Source organism: Balaenoptera acutorostrata, chromosome 19 (assembly GCF_949987535.1).
Source record: "Balaenoptera acutorostrata chromosome 19, mBalAcu1.1, whole genome shotgun sequence".
In the NCBI taxonomy this organism is placed as follows: Eukaryota; Metazoa; Chordata; class Mammalia; order Artiodactyla; family Balaenopteridae; genus Balaenoptera; species Balaenoptera acutorostrata.
This window is the reverse complement of record NC_080082.1, coordinates 27,692,158-27,718,318: the sequence shown is the minus strand read 5'-3', so window position 1 is coordinate 27,718,318 and position 26,161 is coordinate 27,692,158. Positions and strand designations below refer to the sequence as shown.

At 42.2% G+C, this 26,161-nt stretch overlaps 1 protein-coding gene across 4 annotated transcripts in view; it reads right to left on the bottom strand.

Moving 5' to 3' along the window:
* Positions 1–284: 284 nt before the first annotated feature.
* The window catches only part of CSNK2A2 (casein kinase 2 alpha 2), a 42,003-nt gene continuing 16,126 nt past the window's right edge, over positions 285–26,161 (bottom strand). For 2 of the 4 annotated variants that reach the window (XR_009006104.1, XR_009006102.1), the window contains exons 5-13: positions 19,594–19,653; positions 14,308–14,391; positions 13,387–13,497; positions 12,455–12,556; positions 11,467–11,567; positions 10,129–10,277; positions 8,604–8,697; positions 2,194–2,937; positions 285–1,604 (exon numbers count right to left, since the gene is read on the bottom strand). Coding sequence is in view for 1 of the 4 variants with exons in the window: in XM_007167517.2 (XP_007167579.1) it covers positions 8,621–8,697; positions 10,129–10,277; positions 11,467–11,567; positions 12,455–12,556; positions 13,387–13,497; positions 14,308–14,391; positions 19,594–19,653 (684 nt within the window). In the remaining 3 variants the exon portion in view is untranslated. Of the gene's footprint in view, positions 2,938–8,603; positions 8,698–10,128; positions 10,278–11,466; positions 11,568–12,454; positions 12,557–13,386; positions 13,498–14,307; positions 14,392–19,593; positions 19,654–26,161 lie in introns of all 4 variants that reach the window. The other 2 variants (XR_009006103.1, XM_007167517.2) reach the window with 2 other exon arrangements.

The following is a 26,161-nucleotide window of genomic DNA, read 5'->3' as shown; positions in this document are numbered from 1 at the left end:
AGAGACATTTACTTACATTTATTAAATTTTTATTTTGCAACTTTCTTATGTTAGAGCCAACACCCTTCTTTCAAGTCTCAAATATTCTGTAGGTCCCTGGAAAGCTCATAGACCTTGGACACCATGCTCCAAGTGCCTGACAGAGCCCCACAAGAATTCCATAGCTAAAGGCATCATGGTGCCAACCTACACCAGTGAGAGAAAGCAATGGAAGACTACTTTCTCTGAATTACAATGCCCTTCCTAAAAAAAGGAAAAAAGAAAAAAAGCATATGGCACAGTAATTCTTTTTTTGAAAAGATTTTATCTCACAAAGGTACAGACTGTGTAAGAATGTATGTGCAAATTTGTTCATTGCAACAATACTGGTAAGCGTCTATCCATAAGGAATTGCTTCAACTGTGGTACATTACACAATGGAATGCTATACAGCCATGAAAAGGGGTGGGGTAGATCTATACATGATGACAGTAAAATTTTCCCGACTAAGTGAAAGCACAAGTTGCAGAAAAAGAATGCAAAATCTGACTACCTTTCTGTCAAATAAAAATCATTATAATTTTAAAATGTTAGTAAATGCATAGAAAATAGTCAAAAAATACATGCCAAATTTAACTCTGGTTTCCTCCAAGGGAGGAAAGAGTTTTTGGATGTGTGGGTATGTGGTTAGGGTGAGGCTGTCATTATTTACTTTTATGTAACATTTGAATTTTTTGCCATGAACATATATATTACTTTGGTAATCAGGAAAAGTCAATAAATATTACTTTAAACAACCGCAATACAAGCAGGACTACTGAAAGATGTGAATTGATGTTCTGAATTTCCAAGCACATTGTGGATGAGCTTCAGACTGTTCTTGGGTTAGTGGGTTCCTTGTCTCCTCTCAAGGCCAAAACAACCTAAGCAAAAACTCCTCCTTCACCTTCTTCCTACAACTGAGCACTCTCCTACCCAACAATTATCATCCACAAAACCCAAGTTTATCTTGGTTGAGAGGTTTCTGGAAAATAAGACTTTCCCACTGGTTGAGAAGGGAAATTGGATAAAGCTAGCATTTCAGTTCTGCATGGCATCTAAAGAACTCCCAAGCCAATCGACCGTGTATATGCTCTGAAGAGACACTCCCTGTTGGGGAAGGCCCTCGAACGCCAGCGGGTCAACATGGTGGTAACATGCTATGTAGATTAACACACACATATGAAGTACCACGTTCATAAGAGTTTCAGGGACATGCTCATTAAAACAAGGTATTGAGATGCTGTCTCAGACACGTGGGAGACCAAAAGAAGTTTACAGAGCCTTGAGTCAAAAAGGGCCTCATGAGAGAGACCGCTTGAGAATACGAGGCCGGTGATGGAGCTGGAAAGGACCAAGTCCAGCGTTCGGTGTCCTGTCAGCTGGTTGGGGGCCTGCGGGCCCTCACTCGCTGGTGTCTGGGGGCAGGCACAGTCTTGAGCTCCCACACCTGAGGAATGGCTTGGATACAACAGGAGCTGGTCCAAGGGACACTGACGCCATGGTGGCCCTGAGGGACCTCTTTGCTTTCCCCCTATAATTGCTTCAAAAACTGTGAGCGTCCACACCTGGGTTCCCATAGTCACCTGTTCAGGACAAGCAGCAGAGAAGACAGGAGAAGGGATGTTGGGCAGACCAGTGGCTTTTGTGGAGAACTAGCGGGCGCCCCGTCTAGCTGCCCAGGTGTCGGGTCTGCCCGCCGCTTCTGCTTTACAGGCGGTGGGAGGACGCAGGCCTCAGCCAGACACAAGGCTGGGCAGCCACCAGGTTGTTGCTTTCACCTCCCCGTGGCACAGCTGTCCTGGGAGAGGACTGAGGGCGCCAGGGAATCTCATTTGTAAAACAGGTTTCGTTTTCTCACTTAACAGACACACCTGGTGCTTCTATTCCACCTTCCTTCACCTGTGAGTGGGCTGCTTCTCCTCCCATTCACGGGAGCTTCGGGATAATCTGAACCCCAGACCCAACCCCTTCCCCTGCCTCTGGGCAGCAGACTCAACCAGCCTCCAAGGTAAGATGCTTTTTGGAAGGGGGCGTGGCGGGGTGGTGGGCAGGATTGGGAGGTGGAATGGAACATGGTGATGCGCTAAGGGAAAGCAAAGAATGGGCTAAGGCAGCTTCCTGAGTTCGCTAGAGGTGACACTTACCTACCGCCTAAATGGTTGGTTGACTCACCTGCTTTGGAAGGAGGGGTCCACGGAGACGAACGCGTTCAAGGCGAGGCCGAGGCCTGGCTCTCCTGGCTCGCCAAGTCTGCTGGAATCACCTGCGGTCCCCCATTGCCAGGGCTGGTTCACATACCTCTTCAACTTCTCATCTCTTGTCAAGAGCGTCCTGGAAACGGCCCTCCTCACCTCTGGGACTGGCCCTCTTCCCTCTGGCTAGAACCTGGCTCAAATGCTCTTCTCTCTGTCCTCTGTGGCCACAGGTCTCGTTTAATGGCCCCTTCCGCACTGAAAACTCTCCATACATTTCTTTTAAAACCTTTTATTCAATAATATATACTTTTAAAATTATAATATGTAACCGCCCATCATGCCATATACGCCCCGTGCCCCCACTGGAGTCTGTGGTCAGCTAGTTAACGTGGTCTGCTGGAAAAAACAGGCGGCCACGGGGATGAGCCAGGGGCGCGGGGGAGCAACAGTAACCAACAACCATTTCGCATACCCTTCACATTTCCCATGCTTTCTGGGTCAGGAGGAAGTCAACAGGAAGCCAAAGGCGTGTGAACCTTTTACATTCAGAAGTGAGGTTTGATATACGGTGGTGGGCTGCCCTTCGGTTGGTCTAGTTCGTGCTCGCCAAACCTGCCACCGTTTTGTGTCTGCTCACGGAACGTGATCTCTCTACACACGTTAAGACGTTTGATTTGGTTCTTGTTCTGCTTATGGAAAAGTGGGAGGAACCGCAACAGACCTGGGGAGAGAGATGGGAGGAGGGGAAAGATGGCATTAATCATTCTGACCTGGAGTGAGGACAGGCCTCCACTGGCTTGTGGCTCCCTTCTCTTGGGGAGCACTGGGAATGGTATACAAGCCTGACTTTCCCATGGCACTTTGTGGAAAACCAGGTAAGAACTAACTGGTTTCAGGTTTCAAATAGTACCCTTTCTCTTCCTCTTCTGATCACCACTTACAGAGGCAGTCTTGGTCCCAGCCTTACCGGACCGAGTCCCTCCCCTTTTCTCGGGTCCAGGACGCTGATCTAGAAGCACCAAAGTCTCTTGTCTATTCTAAGCCAAGCTACAGGTTCAGCAGCCCAGCTCCAGATATCCATCAGACCTGACCAACTTACTTATGTCTTGGGACCAAGAATCAGATGACTGTATTTAGAGAGAAAGGGCCCAGTTCACTAATAAAGAGCAAAAACAGAGCTCAAATATTTTTAACTCCCCCCTGGAAGGAGCTGTCTGGCATGGCCTGAAAACCTCATTCCTCCTTCCATGTCCAGCACAGTGGAGTGGGTCGTGAGATGCCAGCAGAACTCTAGAAGCAGCAGCTCAGAATGGTGCAACAGCAGGGTACCGACAGAAAGGACAATGTATTTGGGAAGCGGTCACACAGAAGCATTTCATGACCCAAACTTTCTTTGGGTACAGGAAGGGTTCTGCTGCTTAGTATCTGAGAAAGGCTGCATGGTGCGTAAGGTTAAGAAATGACTCTTCAGCAGATGATTTTCAAGCATCCCACTCCACAGAGGGATCAGTGAGAAGCAAGCGCACTGATGAAAGACTCCACCATCTGCCAAACAATGGCGTGTGCCCGCTTGTGTTGCAAGAAACGGGGCTGGGGAGAGGTTTTCCTAAATGCAGAACACTCTGCCACAAGGTGAAGTTGTGCAATGAAATGGTCAGTCCCAAGCAGGATTGACAGGTTCTGAGTGGTACAATTCAGAAGCAAGTACCAAGAAACAACCCCCACACCACCCTAGTCCCACCACTTCTGCTCAAGTCAAGTCTTCACACCAAGGTGATTAACTGCAGCCACCCACCCACACAACTTCACAGTTCAAGGTTTATTCTTCCTCTCCCCCAAGAGACAGGAAATACAAGTTTAAGGTCCTCATAGCAGTGGCTTGTCTCCCACTTGGGAAGGCTGGTGATTCTCAACATGCTGGTGATTATCAACATTTTTATTTATGAAAACAGGATTTAACATGGCATTTTTCTTTCCTCTAAAGGGCAGCAGCACATAAATCATACATCAGTCATCCAGTGATACAAAGAGGTGGTCAACTGTGTCTGAAGTAGTCATTAGTAAAGGATCACAACCCAGGCAGTGTTGCTTTTCTGCAAACAGAAGAAAATAGTCGGCTCCATGCTTCTTGAAGATTTATCCAAGCTTTCCACTGGGTGTCAAGATTTCTGTCTCAACCTCTTAGTCACCATTTACAGCAAGAAAAGCCAGCAAGTGAAAAACTGTTAATTTATTGATTCAATGAATTAAAAAAAAAAACAATCCCCAATACATGCAGTTCAGGATTAAGTATCACATTTGTAGCACATTGTTGATTCTCTACACAAAAGTATGCATCACCTGTATAATCCCATAACATCACTTCCCCCTGCCTCTACAATACCTGGTTGGGGTCATTTTCACTGACACATTCACGTAGCTCCAAAGCATATGTTATTACTGGTTTTCTTAAGCCAGATGTTTCCTCGCCACCTCCCCTCCCCTCATCCCTACCCTGGGGTTAGTTTTAATGGCAAGATGTCACTCAGTCTTAGATTTATTAAGCTCACTGACAAACTTTGGCTTCTTGTGTGCTCATATGGACCCTGCTTTTGCTTTCGGGTTTATATCTCAATGGCCTTGACTCTGATCAGTTACTATCCACTCCTGTTAATTTGTAGGAGGGAAGATTGCTTTTTCCTGTGAGTGCTCATGCAGTAACACAGATTCCTAAACGAATCATTAATCTGAACTGGCATTAAAGGAGACTGTCAACGGGGCTCTCTCAGATCCATTTCAATGCATATATAAAAATTCTTCCAATTGTTTGTGTCCCAAAATATTTTTGCTTCCATCCTCATCAAAGCAGCACCTGGGAGAGGCTAAGTCATTTCCCTGAGTAGACGCAGACTGAGACCCACGGCCATGGCTGGCTCTCTCTGGGACTCAGCATCTGCCTCAAGAGCACCACCTTGCAGTCCCACTGGAACCAATCCTGGGGGCGTTCCAGAACTCAGGGCACGTTCCAGAACTTGAACTTTGTGCTCCCTTGCTTTCTTCCCTCAAGAAGTCATGTCCCGCCACCTCAAGATCTACCTTTCAACTGTTTTTACTGATTCCCTTTCTTCTTTTAACAGCCCCCTCTCCTGTCCTCTCTCCCTGCCCCCAAGGATTATAAGCTCTTCCGTCTCCTCTAATCAATCAGTTGGAGAGCACCTTCCTTCTCTGCATGGGAATACATATGCTTTGAGCCTCATGAGTACCAACGTGCTGGAGAATGCCTGTGAGGAGACCCAGCAGAGTGACTGAGGTTCACGTGCCTCACAGAACTGGCTCTGGCACTCCTCTAAGTGGTAAGATGACCCGGGAATGCTTGGTCTGCATTATACACTCATTGGCTGCTCCCACCTGGTCACTTACCACGGGGCTAGGATAGGACAGGGGCAGGCCAGCTGATAGGATCACAGGGAGAGTGAACTGCAAGCAAACCTGATGAAAGTATTTGCACTTCATCAGTTCTGCTCTCGCCATGGGATTTCTCAGCTGAAGCAAAACCTTGCAGTTATGCTCACCTGTGGCCAACAACCTCTGATACACCGATCTGTATTTGGCACGGGAACCTTCCGTTCTCACCATACCGGGTCTATGTTCTTGAACACAGGCAGTACCTGAGATGACAGTGTAACACTACCCTGTTCCCCACATTTTTTTGCTTTTCTTTAGGAAATAATAGGTCCTTATCATAGGCACTTTTAACCTGTTACAAGGTAATGAAGCAAAAAAAAAGTCTAATGAAAATTACTGAGATGAATTTAAGAAATAATATGCTAACCGAAAAGGATATTGGGTGGGTAAATCTACCACAGCTTTGTCTAAATGTAAGATTAGACTCACTCACACACACGCACGCTCTCATCCCTCTTTTGGAACTCTCCAAGACTGCCTCCTAACCCAGGTAAATACTCTAAAATCTCAGGGGAGCTAGGTCCATCTGGACACAAAATGGTTCTGGAGATAGGTAAAAGAAGAAAGGTCTGGACGAGACTCAGTTCAGTTTGGGAAAGAACCACCCACAGTCAGTCAGCAGTTGGGTGTCAAGACCAGACTCAGAAAGGAGTGAGCATTTTAAACTCAGTTATGCTATATGTCTAAGGCATGAAGAGAGGTAAAAAGTATAGGTGGTGGAAAAGTAAACTGTACACATAAAATGGAAGAATTACTCCTTTGCCAAGCTGCAGTCACAAAACCCAAGGACAGGCAGGTGAGCTGTGTTTGCATCTACTACATCATGACCAGAGGAGAGACAGTAGTCAAGTCACCTGACTCTTCTCCGCTGCTTCTACTGCCTCTGTGGGGACCCAAGAGAAAGAAACGGGGTTACTACTCCACCAACACCCTCCAGTAGGCTTCCTCTGCCTGGTCCAGACCGGCAACTTAAAAAAAAAAAAAAAAAAAAAAAAAAGAAGGGTGCGGGGAGGGAATGGGTGACAAAGGAGGAGATGGGTGGGGCAGGAAAGACACACAGTGGCACATTTCCCTGATAAATAATAACCAACAGTTCGGTGTTGCCTAGAAGGGCACATTAGAAGGCTTTTGATAATCCAAAGCACTGAGTTTTGCTGCCTGACATATCAATATAGGTTCACCCAAGAGCTCCTGTCTTGCTTTTGATTTTCAGGTAGAACAAATGTATACATTAATATACAGAATGTGCAATGAAGGCAGGTAGCATTGGCATGAGAACCTTAACTGAATGCATTTCCTGGCTTTGGGATCTTGTTTTATTTGAAGTTCCCACTGACCAAACGACAAAAATAGCATCTACATTTAGAGATAGGACCTGCTACCAATACCAATATGATTTTATTGGGATATGGAATGTAAACAGATGTTTTCAAACAACCTAACCTTATAAAAATGTATGGCATTATTAAATAGTAATAAAGAAATCCTAAAGTGTGATGTGGTGGTAGACACCTTGAGCTCCAGCCTAGTGTGAGAGGTCCCCACAGCTGTAGCATGGCCCTGCAGCTGGGGTCAGGGGACTGCTTGCAAACTATGTTGATGACAAGTCCCCAGAGTGACATCAGCTTTTTAATTTTCTTAAACAAAATATAGCTTCCTTTGCTAACGTGAAGGCTAGCACAATGGATCCCAAGCTTTGATACTTGCCCCAGCAGCTCCACTCCTTTCCCCAAGTCGCTTGTATGCTACTCTCTCCGGTCGCTTGGGTTATCGGTGGGTGGCCCTGCCCACACAACTCCAGTCCCTGCACGTGAGAAAGACTTATCTCTGCCAACACATTCATGTATTACCTATCAGAGCTTAAAAATGCAGATTACCCTGATTACAGAGGGAAACTGTTTCTCATGGGGATAAAAAGGGGTAAAGCATGGGAGGGGAGTACTTGTTTTTTTCCCACCCAACCCGTCTTTCCTGAATAAATTCTAATAAGGACGCTTTTTTTTCTCCCTCCCTGACCTCCCTGAAGACTGACTTTCCAGCTTTAGTTATGGTTGTGAACAAAAAGTCTTCGTTTCAGAGACGTGCGTTAAAATAGGTGCACACACAGGGATGTGCTGGGAAATGAAGTTTTCCTTAAGAGGCTGGAAAAAAAAAGCTACATGAAAAAAATAGCAACAAGATTTTATGGTTAGGCAAATCAACGAAGGTTACACTGAGCTCCAAGTTATGCACTTAGCATCCAACTTTTGATGAGACAGATGGACCTGTCCATGGCATCAGAAGGTTTAAAGTGATGCCTCCTGACATCAAAGGGGACTCCTGTGAGAGTGACTGCAGTTTGCTCCCAAATGAATACACTTAGAAGAAAACTGCAGGGATGAGGTACATTTCCCAGAGAGCTCATGTCATTAAAAAAAAAAAAAAAAAAAAAAAACCATAAAACATGAATTTGTAAAAGAGCTTAGAAAAAAATACTGTCACTGTTTTAGTATCTCCTTTTCGTGAATGAGGCTGGTGTGTCACTATAGACTGCTGACATTTTGCTAAAACTTGAGCCTGAATCTCACCAAAGGAAACCCAGACCACAGTGGAATAGATAGGAAGTCAGATATTCAGAGCTTGTTGACTTGAACAGGTTAATTCAACAGTGGTCTCCTGTTAAATAAAGGTAAATGTACAACAACTCCGAGTCTCTCATCTCCCATGCATTCCAAAGGGAAAGTCCCCTCAGATACCCAACTATGTGCATCGTCAGGCTGCCGAACAGCAGTTCCCTGTAGACTAGTGCTGGGGAGTTTCTTTCTTTTTGACAGACTTTTAGGTCTTTACTCTTCTTTGCGTTTAGAAGGAATGGCTAGAATTTCTTTTTATCACACTGTAGTTTTCCTTCAAGGTTTGTGTTTGGTTGGTTGGTTTTATTGGCAAGCATCAATGCCGCATTACCCGTCGCTTTCCAGTCTTCATCGGGCCGCCGTGAGACCACTGGAAAGTACAGCATTATCTGCACAAGGCTGGGACTGCTCCTTCACCACGGGGTCTGCAAGAAAACAGGAGGACAGTCAGCAGAGGCAGGGCTGGCCAGTGCCAGGGGAGAACACCATAACAGACCCAACCTTCTTCCACAGTGAGATAGAGACACAGGCTACCAGGAAGTCAGGGTCAGGAGGGCAACAGAAATTACAGACACTGAGAAATGATCAGGGGGAAATGCTCTCACAATCAACTCGTATACCTCTTCAGAGTACAAGTTCAACTGCTAAGACTAAGGGAAAAGAGAGGCAGAGAAACACCCATTTCCCACTGTTCAAAATTTCTACTGATTTTCTTATGTGTTGTTTTTCCTTGAATACTAACATCATATCCAACTCCCATTTCGTCAAAGTATGTGCGATAGATAATAAACACTTCGGAGGAAAGGGTGAATAAAAGGAGCTATTAGAAGAACTATCGATTTTAAGCAACAGTATAAAAATTTTTTTATAGAAGTATAATATGTATTTGGAAAAGCAGACAGATCATGATTTGCATAATATAAACATCAGTGTTTTTAATTCAGTCAAACTCAGAGTGTAAAAATAGCCTTCTGTGACAGAAAGACATCCATTTACACTTGTCTGAGGTCTGGAAGAATGAAGGGTAACACCTTTTAAATCTGCTGTCTACTAATGCTTATGGGTTACCAGGCTCAAGACCACAGAGCAATGTATTCTTCAGGCAAGATTTAGTTAATCTCCAGAGAGGAAAAAAAGGAGAAGGAAAGAGCGTATTGGTCAAGCAAGAGATAGGCTGAAAGTTCTCATCTCACTTCAGACAGAAAATTGAGACAGATCACTTAACCTCCCTCCCTCTCAGTCTCCTCTGTGACTGGACTAAATGACCTCACACTGCCTATAATGAGACGAAAGTCTGGGACATACTTTATCAGTGGGGAGAACCATATGCATGCAGACCGATAAGCAACCACATAAACTGAATACACACACATACTTTAAAGTGAGACCTAAGAAGTCTGTAATTCAGATAGGATTTTAGTGAGGTCCTTCCATACCTGCTTTCCTTTCCTCAAATTCCTTGTATTTATTTACCTTATTTCCTTCTTTAAAAATATGCTATGGTCACCTTACTACTTTCAACAAATCACTTTTTTTTTTTGAGGGGGAAAAAAAATCTTTGATTAGGTTTCCACACAAATGTATATATTTGAAAACAAAACTTTAGATACTTGTCATCTATCAACTCAGGGTCATGGGCAATGGTCAAACAGACCAGATTCAAGGGAAATACAACAGTGAACAAGCAAACACCTTCAGGCATCTAGAAACAGATCTGCAGAGCTGTTTCAAGAGTCGAACTAATGAGGCCAAATCCCAAGCATGATTCATCCAAATACCCAGAATTCTCTTGTCTGGCCTCAAAGATAAAGAGTAGAAGAATTTCCCTTTGACAAATCAGGCCCCTGGAAACTCACAGAAGTATGGGTGCTCCATGGCCTCTTTGGCAGTCAGTCTCTGTTGATGGTCATATCGCAGAAGTTTGTCCAGAAGATCTAGGGCCTCAGGGCTGACGAGGTGTCTGTTCTCACTATGGATAAAATTTTCCCAGCGTTTCCGTGAATGTCTGAGAAGAAAAGGAAAGCATTGGTATTCTGAGATTAAATTCAACAAGAATCCTTACATATTAGGCTAAAAGCCAACAAAGTCTTAGAACACTGCGCTGATTACAAGCTCATTAAATCTCATTCTTATTGTTACTTGTCCCACCACCCCCCGCCCCATAGTTATGATCACAGCATCCTCAAACAAAACAGTGCTCTGTGACTGATACGTAGAATTAATTAAAATGTCTGCATCTGATTTAAAATTTGTAGAACCTTTCTAGATAATTTTTTACGCCCCAGGCTTTTAGTCAATTCTGGGTGAGGCACGGAGGTAGCTAAGTAATCTTTATTGTTCAGCAGATATATTTAAAGAGCTAGCCTCAGAAACATGGAGGTTCCATAAAAATTACTGTCTGAAAATTGTCAACACAACATCTACTTTTCAACACTACTGTACTGTATCTGAGAATATGCTTTAAAATTTGCTCCCTTACAGAAAATCCATTACACATAACAAGAAACTACAAATCTTTTTTTTTTTTTTTTTTTTTTTTATAGCTACTTTATTTATTTATTTCTTTATTTTTGGCTGTGTTGGGTCTTCGGTTCGTGCGAGGGCTTTCTCTAGTTACGGCAAGTGGGGGCCACTCTTCATCGCGGTGCAGGGACCGCTCTTCATCGCGGTGCACGGGCCTTTCACTATCGCGGCCCCTCCCGTTGCGGGGCACAGGCTCCAGACGCGCAGGCTCAGTAGTTGTGGCTCACGGGCCCAGCTGCTCCGTGGCATGTGGGATCTTCCCAGACCAGGGCTCGAACCCGTGTCCCCTGCATTAGCAGGCAGATTCTCAACCACTGCGCCACCAGGGAAGCCCTACAAATCTCTTATTCAAAGAAGAATCACAGCTTTCTAAGATTTTCCATTAAAATAAGCCATATGCTGTTCCAGAAAGCTTTTTTCTGTAGCATGATTTTGTCTTCCGTTTTCTATTGATAAACAGGTTATCTCTTAGAGAAGTAAAATGATTAGAAGACACATGTAAACAATGCCCAAATTTCTCTAGTTAAAAAATATATATGGGGAAAAAAAAGAATATTTCAATTTTGATATAATTAGAAAGGAGAAAGAGCTTTAGAAAGTGATTTCAGCTAACCTTTTCACTTCTGAAATGGGGTAAATTAAGACCCTCTTTCTTTCTCTCTCTTACTTACTGTCCCAGGATATCGTTGAAGTGTGGATCTAGGTCTATGTGATACTTCTTCAGATACCCATACAGCTCATCTGTACCCAGAACCTTGGCAATGCGAACAAGCTGAAACACAAAACAAACTGACCAAATTACTGAGCACAGAACTCACTGCAAGCCCGTGGGGATGCTGGACCAAAGAATTAGGAGACTTCCACATCACTAAATTTCCAGGGAACAGATACAGATCTGAGCCCGGGGCGGGCAGGCAGCAGACTCACAGATATGAAGTTCACATGAATGCAAATTTCCAAAATGCCTTTAAAATGATAACACAACTTATGACAATAATATTCTACAGGCTGATGATTATGGGGACAAAAAACCTAATGACTAGAATCTTTTTTTTTTTTTTTAATAAATTTATTTATTTATTTATTATTTATTTTTGGCTGCGTTGGGTCTTTGTTGCTGTGCTCGGGCTTTCTCTAGTTGCGGCGAGCGGGGGCTACTCTTCATTGCAGTGCATGAGCTTCTCATTGTGGTGGCTTCTCTTGTTGCGGAGCATGGGCTCTAGGCACATGGGCTTCAGTAGTTGTGGCTCTCGGGCTCTAGAGCGCAGGCTCAGTAGTTGTGGCACATGGGCTTAGTTGCTCCACAGCATGTGAGATCTTCCCGGACCAGGGCTCAAACCCGTGTACCCTGTATTGGCAGGCGGATTCTTAACCACTGCACCACCAGTGAAGTCCTTAATGACTAGAATCTTGTTTTATTAGACAAGGAGGTACCTGACTTCCTCATAGACACAATTTGGAAGTTGGGCATAACGCAGCACTATCTGTCTCTATCTTTGGGGACCACAGACAAGATTTTGTGAAACTCTTTACCCTGAAGAAAAGCTTATATGCAGATACTGGATGATATTTAGTGGCTCAACAACAGCATCCCTATCAAGATGCTATTTTCTTGGCATCTGCCCCCAAATGGATAGGAGCCAGATGATGTTTGCTTACCTGGTCATAGTTATCCTGTCCATGAAAGAAGGGCTCCTTTCGAAAGATCATGCTCGCTAACATACAGCCCAAACTCCACATATCCAGGCTATAATCATACATCTGAGGAAATAAAGACAACCAGTCAGTCAAGGGTGTTACAAATGTCATTTTTCTGATCTGAGTTTCTAGGTTTCTAGTCTTCAGTTGACCTCTTCAGAAATTTTAAAATTCAAAGCCAAAAAAAAAGTAGCTGAGAAAAGTCCATAATTATCATTTTGGGGTAGAATAAAGACTGGATTTTATTTTACTTTATTTTATTTATTTATTGGCTGCACTGGGTCTTCGTTGCTGTGCGCGGGCTTTCTCTAGTTGCAGCGAGTGGGGGCTACTCTTCGTTTTCGTACGCGGGCCTCACACTGTGGCGGCTTCTCTTGTTGCGGAGCACAGGCTCTAGGTGCACGGACTTCAGTAGTTGTGGCACGTGGGCTCAGTAGCTGTGGCTCATGAGCTCTAGAGCGCAGGCTCAGTGGTTGTGGCACACGGGCTTAGTTGCTTCGCGGCATGTGGGATCTTCACGAACCAGGGATGGAACCCTTGTCCCCTGCATTGGCAGGTGGATTCTTAACCACTGCGCCACCAGGGAAGTCCAGAGTCTAACTTCTTGAGCCAGGAGACAGATTCCTGGGAATGGTACCCAAAAGGTGGCAAACCTTTTCCCAAAAAGTAGTGAGGTCGTGGATGGTATGTAGGCCCAGTTCTGTAGCTGTTTTTTTCTAAATTGTCTCCCCAGGAACCAAGATCATCTACAATGATCCTGGATACCTTCTGTATCAAAGGCTGGATTTTAAATGTATCCAAATTGACTAAATAAAAACCAGGAAAAAGAAAAAGCCATGAAAAGCCCTAAGCAAAGGTAAAAAGAACCCAGAGGTGCTTCACTAACATTTTACCTGATAGTCCACAAGGAGCTCTGGTCCCTTGAAGTACCTGGAGGCTACGCGGACATTGTACTCCTGGGCAGGATGATAGAATTCCGCCAGACCCCAGTCTATCAGTCGCAGCTATAAAAACGACAGAAATAAAACATGTGAAAGGAGTGTCTCCAGATGCCTGTGTCTTACAACAAGGCCACATCTAATTAGATAACAATTATTTGGCCACATAAAAAATGTTAGCAAGTGCACTGGCTAAAAAGATACACTTTTCAGCAACTGCTAAGAGGTCATTTCTAGAGCAGAGCACTTGGAATCTTATTTACTTTTTCTTTTTTAAAATTTAAATTATCCTGGCTTATCATTCTCTCTAGATCAATAAAGCTTAAGCTTGTCTTCTGCCTCCATACCAGCTGCATGTGTTAACATACCCCCCTCATTACTGATAGCTTTCATTATAAGCTCTAGTCATAACAGAAAAGGTTGGGGACATGTGCCCCACTCCAGGATTCAAGCATTGCTCTAGCTTTTCATTAATCGAACACTAGCTGATTCATTTACTCACCAGTCAGGGACAATCAGAACTGAAAATAGAAAATTGGAGGGACCCAGGTATACTTTTAAGGACAGGCAGATTGGTCTGAGGGTCATTAAGAAAGGAAGTAAAAATCACCAGCTGTAGTTTCTGTCTTGAGGCCCTCCAGAAAATCATGACCAAAGTAAACAAGTGACTACAGTCAGGGTCAGCTGTCTACTCTTCTTGTGTACTATGCTTATGCGAAGTAGAAACCAACACTGGAGACTAGAGAAATAACAATATCACAAGTCTGCCAAAGAAAACAGCATGGGTCTTCAGAAACTACCTAGGTACTGGCCAGAGTTTTGACTGGCCCTAGGCCTTCCAATGAAAGGCTTTTCACTGCCTGGCTGTAATGGTACCTTTTTCTGTTGGTGATCTATCATGACATTGTGAGGTTTCACATCCCTGTGCATGATTCCCTTGCTGTGGCAGTAATCCAGAGCCTATTAGATAAGAAAGCACAGAGAAAAGTAAGCAAACCCTCTACCACCCCCCAATGCAAGCATATTCTTTTTATTTTTTTTGATTCTGAAAGCTTTTATTGAGCATTGTCAAATTTGTAAGCTTCATAGGGATGGACATCATATTTATAAATGCCCTTCTGTAAGTGCTACCATAGATGTGAAATTCTTGCCCTTAATATCATCTTTGAAACTGTTAAACTGAGAATTCTGTTAACATTTTAAGAATTGGCATATTGTATTACTGCAAGATTTGATTTTCAGCATCTGCAAGCATATTCTTATTTGTTTGTGACAGCTTGATCTGAATACAGCCTCTCAAGGGGCAGCCTTACTATCTGTAACAAAAGAGAAAAAACATGCTTCAGAAGGCACCCCTTGCTCTCTGAGCACACTATGCTGGCAGCTGGTAGAAAGGGGGCTGTGGAGAGGACACCAAGGGCTATGATGAAGGTTTCTTAAAAAGGGGGAATGATATACTTCTTTAGGCACTCCTCTCCTACTTGTAGCTGGTAGCAATACATCAGCCACCTGGATTTAGAAATCATACATTAATCTGTTGGTCTAATTTGATGTGTTTAAAACCAGATCTAGGAACCACACTGGAGTCACTTCTCATATGAGTTCAACGACATGAAAAGAGTACATGTGGACACGAAGAATGACATCCAAATATATCTGCAATATGACTTGTCTTTTAGGTAAGTGTCCTATGTGGGTTTTCTAGATTAACATATATTCTAATATTAGTATTTTCCTTAAAAATAATCCCCGAGCCAGTTGGTCTTTAAGAATTATGTTATGACTCTACAAGTCAATGATTTTTTTAGTAAATTCCTCAAGCTGTGCCACCATTACCACAATTCATTTTTAGAACTTCTTCATCATCCCAAGAATTTCCCTTAAGCCTGCCTGCAGTCGGCCCCCAATCCCATCTACCTCCTACCTCCTTCCTTCCTTCCTTCCCTTCTCCTCCCAACCACTGCTCTACCACCTGTTGCTACAGATTTGCCTCTTCTGGACAGTCATCAAATGAAATAATACAATACACAGTATTTTATCTTCTTTCGCGCAGCATACTGTTTCTAAGATTCATCCATGTTGCTTTTTTCCTTGCTGAGTAGTAGTCCATTGTATAAGTATACTAGTTGATAGACATTTGGTTTGTTTTAACTTTCTGGCTATTGTGACTCATGCTACTTATGAACATTCATGTACAAGTCTTTAAGAGGACACACATTTTCATTTCTCTTGGGTAGATTCCTATGGGTGAAGTGCTACGTTGTATGTACGTTTACATTAAACTTTTAAAGAATCTGCCTAATTGTTTTCCAAACTGGCTGCACCATTTTACATTCCCATCAGCACCATGAGAGGGTTCCAGTTTCTCTACATTCTTGTTAACACTTGTTATTATCTTTCTGATTACAGCTGTTCTAGTGGGTTTGATGAGGAATATCATTGTGGTTTTTTTTTTTTTTTTTAATTTTTATTTATTTATTTATTTATTTATGGCTGTGTTGGGTCTTTATTTCTGTGCGAAGGCTTTCTCTAGTTGCGGCGAGCGGGGGCCACTCTTCATCGCGGTGCGCCGGCCTCTCACTATCGCGGCCTCTCTTGTTGCGGAGCACAGGCTCCAGACGCGCAGGCTCAGTAATTGTGGCTCACGGGCCCAGCTGCTCCGCGGCATGTGGGATCTTCCCAGACCAGGGCTCGAACCCGCGTCCCCTGCATTGGCAGGCGGATTCTCAACCACTGCGCCACCAGGGAAGCCCATCATTGTGGTTTTGATTTGTATTTCCCTAATGAGTGATCAAGTTGCACATCTTTTCATATACTTTTGGGCCATCCCATATCTTCTTTGGACAAATGTTGATTCAGATCTTTCACCCATTTCTTATTTGGGTTAAGTTTGTTTTTTGTTTTAAACAATATAAAACTTTGCTCCTAAATCTCCCTTTTCTAACACAGTAACTATTTTCATAAATTTCAATGTTGGGCCCTTTGGCTTGTCTTAAAAAGCACTTAAAGCCTACATGAGGCCCATAATATACTCCTTGAATAAAGACAGCAACCCATAATCGTATGGTACCTACTATGTGCTTGACACTGAGAGCTCTTGCAAGGTGGAGTTTTCCATGGGACAAGATTAGGGTTTCTCGATGTCAGCACTGTTGACATCTGGGACCAGATAATTCTTTGTTGTGGGGAGTGGTCCTGTGTATTATAGGATGTTTAGCAGAATCCCGGGCCTCCACCCATGAGATGCCAGTAGTGCCCCTCCAACTGTGACAACCAAAAATGGTTCCAGACATTGCCAAATGTCCTCTGAGGGACGAAGTTAACCTGGTGGAGAATCACTGGACTAGACTAGCAAGGGCACTGTACCAGGCATCTTTAAGTGGGAGGGAATATATAAGCCAGAGAATGATCCATAGAACCAGCATTCCAAGAATAAGCAAATTTTGCTTTCCCCAGACACAAAAGAGTATACAGTGTACAATGCTTTTCATATGAAGGTCAAGAACAGGCAAAACTAAACTATGGTGGTAGAGGTGAGAATATAATCCATGCAAGGAGAGAAACAGTCTATATTTGCACTGTCCTATATGGCAGCCACCAGCCACATGAGGCCATCGAATGCTTGAAATGTGACTAGTGTGACTAAGGAACTGAATTTTTTATTTTACTTAATTTAAATAGCTACCTCCGGAAAGTAGCTACCGTATTGGACAGCATAGTTCTGTGTCAATGTGGGTGAAGGTTTCACACTTAAGTAAAATCAAAAAACTATACCCTTAGGATTTATTCATTTCATCTATGTAGGTTCTACTTCAATTTAATTTTTCTCTTTGTCTTGTTTTATACCAACAGTTGTAGCAAGATTCCACAGTGGCTCTGTGGCAGTGCTGTAGAGAACCACGGCTCCTGAGGACACACCTCCCTAAATCTGAATCAGGAGCTCAGACTTGGTGGGAAGCCTCAGCGAGTCACTGAGCAATCACTCTGCAGCCCTCAGCCTAGTTCCTTCTGCATTTTCTACATTCCACCTACATTTCCTCTCTCCCATCTCTGTTTTTTTTTTTTTTTTTCTTTTCTATGAGAATATTTAGCAAGTGTTGATTCTGTTATTTTGCCTGGTCTTTGTCCAAAGGAATAAACTAATTAGGACCACAGCACCTGAGGTGTGAAAAATACCTGACGAAAGCAGAGGCTGGACAAATACAGTAAGGGAATAAATTCTTTTGCCACTAGTCAGATTCCCTGTGGAGTTACTGACTGCTTTTAAATTCCTTGGGGGAATTATTTCAATTTAAAAATCTGATTGTTTCTGACCATTAAGCATGAAAGAGGTTTTTCAACTTTCATCTGGGGCTCTGCCTCATTAGCACAAAGTATGCCCCACCGCATAGCTGCTACCCCCAGAAGGCAGAGAGGACATCAGACACTGCCATCGGAATGACCAGCCTGTATCACTGCGATGCTGTTACCTGATCTAAGGACAACTGCACTAGGTTATATATCTTACCTTTGGTGTGCTAGCTAACCACAAAATCTTAATACCTTACTTAAAAAAAAATAACCAACTGTGAGATTTGGATTGCTGCTCTTACGGAGTGAATGCCTGGGATTTTCTGAGAAGCCCTAGGAAAAAGACTAGCCTGACAGTTCACAGCACTGCAAACCTCTGCCCACCAAGGCCTTCCATTCTAGCCCGGAGGGGATATGAAGAAAGGTAGAAAGGTGTGATAAACCAAGCTCTACTTTCTTCATCTTTCTGATCTTAATGACAAAGAAAGACCCATTCGCCATAAGAGTGAATCCACCACCTTGGCTCGAATGATAAGTAGTTTGTGTAAGTGCTTGTAAGAAAACACACTGACTTCACATAAAGCTAGTCCTTCAAATTCCCATTCCTTAAAGCCTAAGCCTTGATTTAACTTGTATTTTCTTCGAGCAGCTGTTCATAATCCCATCAAAACTCCATCCTGACAATTTTCTTCAATAATACCAATACCTTAGACACATCTATATTCTTTTAGAAGTTCTTAAATTGAGACCCATCCATTCCACCCTATAACTTTATGTAATGTTGTATGTATATTTTTACATGCATTGGCAGCGGGAGGTGGGGGGTGGGGTTCATAGCTTTCATTAGATTCTTAGTGATCCATGACCCTAAAAAAACACTGTATTCCATTTTAAAAACCTTTTTAGAATTCTTTACTTAAGCATTTATCTAACCAAATTAGAAAAGATCACTCCTTTGTCAATCAATAACACTTGAAAATTTCAGTCTCCTAGAAGGTCCACCCATCACCTCTCCTTGCATGTTAAGGTTAACCAGCTGGGGCTAAACGGGTAGGTTATCTCATACAAGAAGGGGACTATGAGAAATGGCAAGAAAAGGATGGCCGTAAAATGCCCACCATCCCTGTATGCATGTCCTTCCACGATGTGACTTCAATGCTCTGCCCATGAAAAGTGGAGTCTACTTCTCTACCCTTTGATTCTAGGTTTGGCCACGTGACTTGCTTTGGACAATAGGGCATCAGCAAACGTGACACAAGCAGAGGCTTGAAAAGTGCTTACATATATCGAGGTTTGCCCTCTATTGCTCTTAGGACCTGATGAGACCACCATGGGAAGCAGCCCAGACCATCCTTCTGGAGAATGAGACCTCAGCTATTCCAGCTGCCATCCCAGATATGTGAATGAGGCCATCCTGGACCATCTTGCCCTAGTCAAGTTGACCCAGACCAAAAGACTCACTCAGCCAACCCACTGAATTATGGGAAATAATAAATCATTTTTAAAAAGTCACGAAGTTTGGGGTGATTTGTTATGTAATGAAAACTAGTGGTAAGTATTAATTAAGCAGCAAAAACAAAACAAAACGAAAAACAGTAAACAAAAAAACAAGGACCAACCAGAGTTATGTTCTAACCTCTGGTATAATGTCCCCAGTACCACTAACTTAGCCATTTTTCTCAGTTCCACTGAAGTTTCTATGTAAAGATTCCACAATGGAGGCCTCAATGTAAGTTAACTCCCCACCCCAAACCAAAAAACACCACTAAATTCTCTGGGTATCAAGAAATATTCTTGAGGTCTCTGTGTCCTCTCGAAAACTTCTTTAATGAATAATCCTGAAAAATTTCACGGTTCATGACTGTCACTTACTTTAAGTAGTTCATACATATAAAACCGGATATCAAAGTCTGTCAGGATCTGGTAGAGTTGCTGAAACAGATTTCAGAAAACATTAAGTTAATTTAGTCTTATTGCATCTTGTTATCCAAAGTTGGTCATTATTCTCTGTAAACCTAAGTCACTGAAGAATCCCAGAACTTTTTACTACCTGATCTGGAACAAATGAGGACAAAGACTAAAGACAAGGGTCTAACACTTCGGTCTTCAGAAGAAAAAACAAAAGGAATTCCAAGGGGAGAAGAAAAAAACCATTTACACCAACTTGGATCTTTTAAAAACCTGTGTAATGCTCCATGATTACAACACCCACAATTACATTATTATGAAGTCCAAATTGTCCTCATATTCTTACTGAACTTCAAACAAACTAACCCCACTGCAGCACCACAGTTTACTTTAGAGAACCAAGTTCTGAGCAGATAGCAGAATCTGAAAAACTTCATCAGCCCACATGGTAAAATGATGGCAAGACAGTCTGTTCATGAAACCCAAGGAAAATGAACTGCTATAGCATTTGGAGACGGCAAGAGACTTCAAAAAAAATCTATAACCTCCACTCCCTCAAAACCAATTCCAGGCTGTAAAAAAGAACACTTCATTGGCAAAAACTGATGGAAGCTAAAGACGTAAAATGTTTAGGGGGGAAAAAAAGGAGTGGTGGAGTGAGATGTTTAAAAAAAAGGAAGGAAGGAAGGAAAAAAGGAAGGGAGGGAGGGAGGAATGGATGGATACCAGTTCTGAAAATGATTACAGGCCTAAATGACATACCAATGTACGTTTTCATAATTGGTAATCCAAAGACCCACTCACCGGGAGTTTTGTTTGTTTGATTTCAATTTCTAAGAGACGGAGTAGAATTTACACAGCCAGGTTCATTTAAATCATCACAAACCCCCGTCAGAAACTATATTATTATTTTAGACAATCAATTCCAAGTAAATCTCTTTCCCCATTAGTCCAAGCAGCACCTTCTGTAAAATTAATCAGTACACCTTTATTAAACCTATTTTGTTTCTCTCTTTACTGGAAGACTCAAGCCATGTAGGGAATCTCTCCAAGGAGCACAGAACAGCGTATACAATGTGTTTGTGTAAAAAAGGAGGGGAAACTAAAACTACACATGCATATTTGTATCTGCAAGAATGACTTTTCACTGTGTACCGCTTTATATTTTAGATCCATGTAAACATACTACCTGTTCAAAAAAATTTTTTTACGAAAAACAACAGATTTACCAAGAATCGAATCCAACATTTTCGAACACCAGGACTCTTAGCCTCTTTCTCAAATTTCCCCTTTTCAGTAAGAGTAATTATCCCTCCAACTTAGTAAGAGTGTCTGATTTCACTCATGGCACTGTAGAAAATGAACACATACTTTCCAGTATACTGGTGGTGGCTTGGAGCTGCTCCACTACTGGAGGCTGACCCTGCTTGGGACTGAACCGCGTTTAGGCCCAATGGCATGAACGTGCCACCACTTCGGCTCCCGAGAGACTCAACTGCATAACAGCTAAACACCCAAGTGTTTTGTTCTCCCCCAGCTCTGCATAGCAAGAAAGGCTTCTCAGCAGCACACTGACAGTCTGTATGTACAGACCCAGGCCGAAGATAACATCTCTTCGGGTGCCAAATCAGCTCTTCCTCTGAGAGTTAAGGAGATCACTCCCAGAGACTGTGCCAAGTTGAACCTCAAGTCAATAAACAGACAATGAAAGTGAAAAGGGCATTTTCTAGTAACCCTCAGAGGGCTAGAATATTCTATTTCCAGAAAACAAACATGGGCTATTTTATTATTTGGACCTTTATCTGCGGAAGGCTTTCCTCTCATACCATGCGGTATCTATCCCAAGCATCCACGTGAGTATTAAGGCATAAAAACAAATGTCCTTGGACTGCCAACACAGTATTTATAGCTACTCTAACCAATATCAATTTTACGTAACACAAAAAACACTAGCTGACTATAGCGTTTAGGCCTAATACGTTACAAAGTCCCGAGTGACAGGATGATACTCACTTTCATTTTTCAGGAGCTCTGGGAAGGAGGAGACCAAACTACACCTGTAACATTTTACCACCCGGGCCTGAAATTCAGGACTCACCAGAGTGCAGGGAGTAGCTTCCTCCAACCTTTGTAGCTCTTTCTTCACTGCAGCCCCCAGGAGTTCCCCACTCTGACCAAAGAAACCTGTCTTTGCCACCTCTGTTCTTCCCTCCCCCAAATCTAGAATGCCTGCCCCTCCCCCTTAGCTGGTAAAGTCATAACCATCCCATCCGGGTGCCACAGTCCACAGTGGTCTCTTCCTTCTCTGAACCCCCAGGCTATTCACCGTTCTCTGGGGCGCTCACAGGACACCGATAGCAGCAGCGTCCCCAGAGTTAATGTTCTGCACTCGGGTACTGGTGGTGAAGTTCTCAGGATACTTTCTCACTCTACTGTGAACAACAAGAGGCTTCTTCACCTTGCCCACACGCCAAGAGCCCCAGGCCACCGCCCCTGCATATCGAGGCATATGCATGCTGGGGAGGAACGGATGCCACAGCTGCTGGCAGTCACCGATTTGGTGATTAAAGATCTCTGAACTTTCCTTCCCTCAGGCATGTCAAGGGTCCACCGTACAACTCTGTCTGTGGACAGCAACTCTGTCCTTGCACGTCAGAATAACATGTTTTATATAGCCCATAACACGTGTGGCAATTCTGTGCTTGTACACAGAAGGCAGTCAATAAATGTCTTTGACGATGCTCACTAGTCAATGGGACAAAATTAAAACTGTCCTCAAGAAACAGAAGTACTAAGATTCCATGACAAATTAGGAAGGGAAATTTCACAAGAAGCACACTTCTCCTCCATTCTTCTTAGTCAGCTACGTGGAGAACATCCTTAACCGACCAAATGCAAAATGTTGTCAGGAAGTTTGTTTTATTTACGTTTTCATAAAGTTAAGTGACTTACCAAAAACAAAACAAGCCTATACTTCCCGGAAGATTACAAAGGTGCTGAGAATGGAACCAAACTAGGATTGGTGAATAGTTTCTAAGTCTCAAACACACTGGCATTTCCCTAGAAGTCAGTTATACTCCAGGACTATTCAAAGGGCCCAAGGTAGAAATCTCCTGGGACTTTTTTTTTTTTTAAACTTTGGGTTTGTTTGTTTGTTTATTTATTCATTCATTCATTTATGGCTGTGTTGGGTCTTCGTTTCTGTGCAAGGGCTTTCTCTAGTTGCGGCGAGCGGGGGCCACTCTTCATCGCAGTGCACGGGCCTCTCACTATCGTGGCCTCTCTTGTTGCGGAGCACAGGCTCCAGACGCGCAGGCTCAGTAGTTGTGGCTCACGGGCCTAGTTGCTCCGCGGCATGTGGGATCTTCCCAGACCAGGGCTCGAACCCGTGTCCCCTGCATTGGCAGGCAGATTCTCACCCACTGCGCCACCAGGGAAGCCCCCTCTCCTGCGACTTTTAATTAACCTCAGAAGGTCCGAGAAGAAGAATGGGAAAAATGCAATTTGACCAAAAGAATCAGTGCCTTCTTGGTCTAAAACCAACATCCAGAAAGGAATGGCCACAAGTGGGCCTCACTCATGCTGTCTACACACAGATAGTTCTTTAGGCTCCAGTCGTGGTGCAGCTAGATTCCAAGGCCCCATCCCTAACGACTGTCATTCAGGAGGACTTCTCACTTCAAGAAGGTTCCCAGCCAGATGTGGGAATCACCAGCACAGCAAACTCTCACGCTGCACACACAGCTTGCATCTTCCCTGCCATACACAGCTTGGTCTATGTCCAGAAACCAGTGGTCCCCACGTAGGGAGAATAAAAAGTGGGGCGAGTGCGAAATAAAGTAAAAGTGAAAGGTGCTGAATGCAGGAGGCACCCATTTTATAGCACTGTTCACACATAACCCCAAGATCCAGAATGAAACCAAGGGCAACATTTTTAGAAACTTAAGGAAGCAGAAAAAATCATTAATCAAGAACATCAAAGTTACTACAAATCACCCGAAAATGTCTTACAAAGAAATGACAAAATAATGTCAGTGATCTATAATAAAAGTAAATTTTGTTCCCCCAATTAAGGAAACTTCATTTAGTCTGTGAATGCACCATCTCCACATCAGACCCTAACAGCATTAACAAGGCCTCAAGATAATCAGGTAGTCAAGGCCTAATTCTATGTGAATGATATGAAATTTTCCAAAGATTAATATGGGTCTACCATCTTCTCAAGATGGAGCCCATTTGGGATGTCTTAAACAATTTTTAAATGCCCCAATGATATATATTTTACTTAAAATGTATACTTATTTTTACTGATACTTTTCCAAAGGCATAGAAAACTGAGAAGCATGTCTCAACAAAAAACTCTTTCTACCTTAAAACAGTACCTTAGCTTCCTTGAGACAATTCTGAGTTTGGGAGTTTTCTATAACTATTCATTCCAACTTTTAGAAACTGGCTTTTCCTATTCATTTGCTTTCAAATTTTGTCTTTTGTTCCAAGTATCACCATGTATCTTTTATTATCGCTTTGACATATACAAAGCATAACTGATGATTTTAAGGAGAAACTGACCAAACCAGTACCACTACCACAAAATAAAATATCAAGGGAAAAAATTATCAAGGCCATAGAAGATCTGAAAAAGATTTAAATTAACAAGCTTGATATAAAAAAATGACTGTGTACCAAAGCCACAAAGCAACCATCAACAAATTCCAAATAATCAACATTATACAGATGTTTTCTGGACACAGTGCAATCAAATTAGGAACCAACTAAAAGAATCATTAAAAAAAAATAAACAAAAAAATACCAAGTGGATCCGGAATGGACATTCCCAGGACAATAATTACTGGGAAACTTTTGAATATAAACTCTATACTATATATTAGATGGCATTATAATATAAATATTAAATTTCTTAAGTGTACTAACAGTATTGTGGTTATACAGGAAAATGTCCTACCTAGTTCCAGTGATGGCATATTTAAAAGTGAAGTATCATGATGACTACAACTTACTTTAAGATGACTTCAACAAAAAGAAAGACAAAGAGGGGAGGATGGGGAAGGGGTGAGAAATAACTACAAATGTGGCAAAATAATAACAGCTAGTAAATCTAGATAATGTAAGGGTATTAACTGTGCTACTCTTTCCAATTTTCAGTAGATTTTAAATTTTTCAAAGTAAAAGATTTGGGGAGAAAAACCCAAATCCACAAGTTTGGAATCTGTACTTGTAATCTGAAAACTATATAGAAGTGAGTTACATAACCATGGAATGTAGCTACAATGGTGCTTGGGGTTGTATAGACTTAAAGCACACTTACTACCAATCAAGAAAGACAGAAACAAATCAAATGAGCTGATTTCAACTCAAGAAGTTAACAGGAAAAAACAGTGAAAACCCAAGAAAGAAAATAATTAAGGAAGAAAGAAGAAAAGTTGGAACAAAATAATTAAGACAGGAGCAGAAACAGAATGAAATCGAAAACCTAACATAAACTCTCTGAGCACAAAACCAAAAGGCAATTCTTTGAAAGCATTAATAAGAGATCTCTAGCGACACTGATTTCTTTAAAAAAAAAAAAAAAAAAAGAGAAAAGAGAGTAAAGGTACAAATAATATTACAAATGTAAAGGAAAGCATAATTAGAGACATATTAAGTTTTTAAGTCCTAAGAGAATTCTATTAACAGCTTTATGCAAATATAATTTAAAGTAGACAACTTTAGGAATAATTATCCAAATAGACTCAGGAAGAGATAGAAAACCGGGATAAAACTTTAACCAACAGTATGTTTTAAAAAGGAAAGTGTAGTTCAAAGTCTCCCCTCCCCACCTCAGAAGATACCTACTACCTAGATCATCCCTATTTTATACAAACTTTCAGAGAATAGAAAGGAAAAGCTATCTAACTTATGTTATGAAGTCAGTATAACCTTGATACCAAAATCAGAAAGACTCTACAATAAAAAGAAATTACAGATAAAAATTTATTATCCATTGTATCAATAAAAAATACTGAAAAGAACAGGCTGTGTCACTGTCAATTCATCCCTGATATTTAAACCAGGGACAAACCTTCTCTGGATGATACCTTAAAACCAGTTATTAATACACTTAACAGTAAAATTTTAAAAATAAATAAAAACATCCTTTCCTAATAAGATGGACACAGGACAAAATAATAAGCCTGAAGGACATTGGACAATAAATCAACTGATTTCCCCACTTATGGCCTGTCATACTATCTGGAAAAAAAAGTAATTTTCCTGTTATGATTTGCTCTTCCTGATATTTAAGATATTTTAAGTTGACTAAAATGGCATCGTTTGAACATTCAAATGGGACCTACAGTTTAATAACATGGCAGAACCAACCCATCCTACTTCTGTTTCTTCCCAAAGCTCCTCTAAAATAACTGTAAGACAGACTTTCCTGGTGGTCCAGTAGTTAAGAATCTGCCTTCCAATGCAGGGGAGGCAGGTTTGATCTCTGGTTGGGGAACTAAGATCCCACATGCCAAGGGCAACT